Raw genomic sequence first — 4,564 nt, 5'->3', positions numbered from 1 at the left:
GCCGCCGCGCCCTTCCCCCGCTGCCGTGTCGCCGAAGCAGCTCGGGCTACTGCGGCGTTTGCATCCGCCCTTCTGGCTGTTTCTACGTGGAGACCCGCTCCGGCAACGTGCGTCTCAGTCTCGGACGTTCGAGACCGCACATGAGGCCGCCCGCGCCTACGACGCTGCGGCGTGTCGCTTCAGCAGGCCACGCTCGCAGGTGAACTTCCACGACGCGCAGACGTGCCAGCAGGTGCAGGACCTCGCGCCGCCGCCCCGTCTTGTAACAGACGAGGGCCGTGAGGAACACCGTAGATCAAGGTTGTCAGAATCGCGATTCTCTTATACGATTATATGACTTTACAATCCAAACTAACCCCTCTGATTCTACGATTTTACTTCATAGAATCTACGTTCCTACGACCCTAATAGTGAAGATTCTATGATTTGCGATCCTACCGTCGGAGCTCCGATCCGATTCAAAATCACGATTCTGACAACCTTGCCGTAGATGCCAGTGCCGCCTCCTCATTGCCAAGTCGGACGAGCTAGCCATGGTGGAGTGGCGCCAGCGCTACCCACAGGATGTAGCCGACGAGAACGCCTTCTGGGCGGAGAGGACGGCAAAACGCGCGTGGAGCGGGCCGATAGGCATCGGCAGAAGGCACTCGCGGAGGCGCAGTGCGATCTCGTGTCCGCGGGACATGGTCGTTCTTTGACGAGGACGATCCTCGTTGGGAAGACGCGTGGCTCGATACTCGAACGACACCAGTGAGAATGATGAGGACGACTCGAAGTAGGTTCTAGTTGCTCGTATTGGACTAGCTTTTTTATCTATCTATGCTATGATGAAGTATGTACGCTATGTGAACTATCTATGTATCATTTTTTATCTATTTTAATCTATGCTTATGTTTTATATTTGTTTGGAATGCATATGTTGTTTGTGCGAGAGCGCGTGCTGCTCAGATTTGCAGCGCCTGCTGGAGCGACTCGCGCGCTAAACTTTCAACAGTCGCTGGAGCAAGCGCACCGCGCCGCGCAAAAACTGACGACCCGCGTGCTTCAAAAGGGTTTTTAGCGCGCCGCGCGTAACTTGGCTGTTGGATGCTCTTATACTACTAACAAGTAGTGTTATACTAGTGCATTTGCACAAGGCTAAGCTAGTTCCACGAAGTTCCTTCCTTCATATGCTAGCAAAGAATGAATTAACTACACAAAGTTCCTTCCTTCATATATGCGAGTGAGTTCCTAGCGGGGTCGTGCCTAGCCTCCAAACTGAGTTACCAACCAAAGGCTGGCCGGCGGGAAAACCAGAGGGCCCAATGCCAGCCCACTAGTGCAATTCTCAAGTATTTTATGTGCCAATGATTGGATCATCTTTGCTCACAAGGACCGCGCGCGCCAGTGCCAGTGAATCTTCGCTCCGGCGAGCTGGCTCCTATATATACCGCCTCCCGTGCGGCTCCTTCCCTCACAGGCAGCACACACCCCACCAAAGTCCGGAAATGGAGAGCTCAGTCCAGAGCTGGTGGGTGCTTCCCCTCACCTTGCTCCCGGCCATCTCCGGCGGCCAGCACGACGGCACCACCGCCACCACACTCGCCGCCGTAGCCACCAGCTTCGCCTACGTCGCCGTCCTCGCGTGCCTCGCGTGGGCGGCCGCCGCGCTGCTCTACTGGGCGCACCCGGGCGGCCCTGCATGGGGCCGGTACTGGCGGGGCAGGGGCCAGGGCGCGGGCCTACGACGTGTCATCCCGGGCCCGAAGGGGCTCCCCGTCCTTGGCAGCCTCGGGCTCATGTCCGGGCTGGCGCACCGCTCGCTGGCCGCCGAGGCGGCGCGCCGGCCCGGGGCGAAGCGGCTCATGGCGCTGTCCCTCGGCCCCGTCCGCGCCGTCGTCGCGTCCCACCCGGACGTGGCCAAGGAGATCCTCGACAACCCGGCCTTCGCCGCGCGCCCGCTCAACCACGCCGCCTACGGCCTCATGTTCCACCGCTCCATCGGCTTTGCCGAGCACGGGCCCTACTGGCGCGCGCTCCGCCGCGTCGCGTCGGGCCACCTGTTCGGCCCGAGGCAGGTCGACGCCTTCGCGCCGTACCGTGCGCGCGTCGCCGGCGACGTGGTCGCGGCGCTGCGCGGCGCCGGGGCCGGCGTGGTGGAGCTGCGCGGCGTCCTCCGCCGCGCCTCGCTCTACTACATCATGCGGTTCGTGTTCGGCAAGGAGTACGACGTGTCGGCGCCGCAGTCGTCGTCCGGCGAGGTGGAGGAGCTGCTGGAGATGGTGCACGAAGGGTACGAGCTCCTCGGGAAGGAGAACTGGTGCGACTACTTCCCGGGGCTCGCCGCCTTCGACCCGCAGGGCATCGGGGCGCGGTGCGCCGAGCTCATGCCGCGGGTGAACCGCTTCGTGCACGACATCATCCGGGAGCACCGCGCCAAGGCGACGCTCACCGCCAGTGGAGAGGCGCCGCGTGACTTCGTCGACATATTGCTTTCCCTGCAGGACAGCGAGGGGCTCGCCGACGCCGACATCGTCGCAGTGCTCTGGGTACGTACGTACGTACGTAGCATATCATCATGAGCAACAAATACAACTTTTTCACCAAATTAACACGCACATAAATTATCAGCATGGCATCGGTTCCATTTGGAGTAGTATTACGTATGCAGATCACGCCTACTACTTTTGTTGTGATAATAATAATCTTGACAAAGCGGCCAATGAACGTGACACTTTTAAAAAGCTAGCTAGCGTACATGCAAAATTCCACCAGCTTTTTCTTCTTTGTTTAGTTTCGAATCATTTTAATGGATAGAGCACTGGGTGTAAAAATACAAGAAAATGGTGGCTGTTTTTTTTTCCAGGAGATGATCTTCAGGGGAACGGACGCCATGGCGGTGCTGATGGAGTGGGCCATGGCGCGGCTCGTGCTCCACCGCGACGTGCAGGCCAAGGTGCACCGGGAGCTCGACGAGGTGGTCGGCCGGAGCAGCCCGGTCGCCGAGCCCTCCCTGCCGGCGCTGCCGTACCTGCAGGCGCTGATCAAGGAGGCCCTCCGGGTGCACCCGCCGGGGCCGCTGCTGTCGTGGCGCCACAGGGCGATGTCGGACACGTACGTGGACGGCCACTTCGTCCCCGCCGGCACCACGGCCATGGTGAACCAGTGGGCCATGAGCCGCGACCCGGAGGTGTGGGACGCGCCGCTCGAGTTCCGGCCGGAGCGGTTCCTGGCCGGCGGCGAGGCCCCGGACGTGTCCGTGCTCGGCGCCGACGGCCGGCTCGTGCCGTTCGGGTCCGGCCGGAGGAGCTGCCCGGGCAAGTCCCTGGCCATGACCACGGTGACCGCCTGGATGGCCACCCTGCTGCACGAGTTCGAGTGGGCGCCGGCGGCGCCCGGCGTCGACCTGTCGGAGGTGCTCCGCCTGTCGTGCGAGATGGCGGCGCCGCTCCAGGTCCGGGCGCGCCCGAGGCGCGACGCGTGATGTGCTCGTCGCGCCATGGCCGGCCGGTCGACTCCACCCACCGTCCCTACTACAGTACGTAGCTCGTAGCCCGTGACCCCGTGCTTCACGAAAGTGAATAATTAAGCTGCCGGCGTAAAATGTACGTGCGCCGAGCGCAGCTCAGTGTTGAGTTTCTTTCTAACGTGTGTGATGTCTGTGCTATGTAATGTAACCCATCAGGTGTGAGCGTGAGAGTGACTGAGTGAGGTTCCACATGGTGTACAAAATTGCAGAACAAAAATCTATAAGAGATTGTGTGTGGAAGTGTGCAATAGTACACCCTTGCTTGTCGTGTGTAAATGTGCACGTGTTTTGGCTTTTGGGTCGCACTCCAACCTCAGCAAAAGTTTTTGATTTTAGAGCATCTCCAACAGCCGCCTAATGCGTGGCGCTGAAAAAATGAGTTTACAGCGCGTAAGTAGCTTTTTTAGGGCGCTAGAAAACGTTTGCTCCAACAAGCGCTGTAAAATATGCAGCGCGCGCAAATCCAGCGGTCCCAATCAAGCGGTCCCATCTGTAGCAGCACAAAGTTTGCAGCGCGCGCGACCGGACGCACTAAATATGCTGCGCGCGATGCCGTTTTGATGCGCGCACTACATTAGTTATAGCGCGCGCGCTTTTTGCGCAGCTGCTGGAGACTTCAAATAGGGTCCGCGCGCGCTAAAAGCAGTTTTTATACCGTGCCTCGCTTATATAGCGCCTCTGTTGGAGATGCTCTTATGGTTTCCTGAAGTTTTATGGCCTCAGCAGAGTTTTCATGGGTTTGCTGAACATTAGATACCTGGAAAAAAGAATATCACGGCGGTCACTTTTTCTGCGAAGGGCGAGGCCGAAGGTGGGGACGGTATGAGGAACGCTGGCCACGGCGAGGCCGAGCTGTGGAAGAGCGATAGCCAGCAAAAACCGACAGGAGCGAGTTTGAAACTTGACGCGGTCGCGGGAGTTGCTGGAGCTGTTCATCCGGAGGGGTGTGGCTTAGAGGGATGGCCGGGGCCAACAGCTAACACCACGGTCAGTGGGGGCAGGTCGAGGTAGGGTGAGGCGGTGCGCAACTGCGCCCACCGACCATGGGGGACGAAG

The 4,564-nt window shown here is 59.7% G+C and overlaps 1 protein-coding gene across 1 annotated transcript; it reads left to right on the top strand.

The window, feature by feature from the left end:
* Positions 1-1,450: 1,450 nt before the first annotated feature.
* Positions 1,451-3,756, top strand: LOC119291909 (cytochrome P450 78A9-like). Its single transcript, XM_037570715.1, has 2 exons — positions 1,451-2,528; positions 2,846-3,756. The coding sequence occupies exons 1-2, from the start codon at positions 1,488-1,490 to the stop codon at positions 3,461-3,463; spliced, it is 1,659 nt and encodes a 552-aa protein (XP_037426612.1). The 5' UTR covers positions 1,451-1,487; the 3' UTR covers positions 3,464-3,756.
* The last annotated feature ends 808 nt before the right edge of the window (positions 3,757-4,564 follow it).

This window comes from Triticum dicoccoides, chromosome 4B (assembly GCF_002162155.2).
Source record: "Triticum dicoccoides isolate Atlit2015 ecotype Zavitan chromosome 4B, WEW_v2.0, whole genome shotgun sequence".
Taxonomy (NCBI): Eukaryota; Viridiplantae; Streptophyta; class Magnoliopsida; order Poales; family Poaceae; genus Triticum; species Triticum dicoccoides.
The sequence above is the reverse complement of the archived record's forward strand: the minus strand, read 5'-3'. Positions and strand labels throughout refer to the sequence as shown.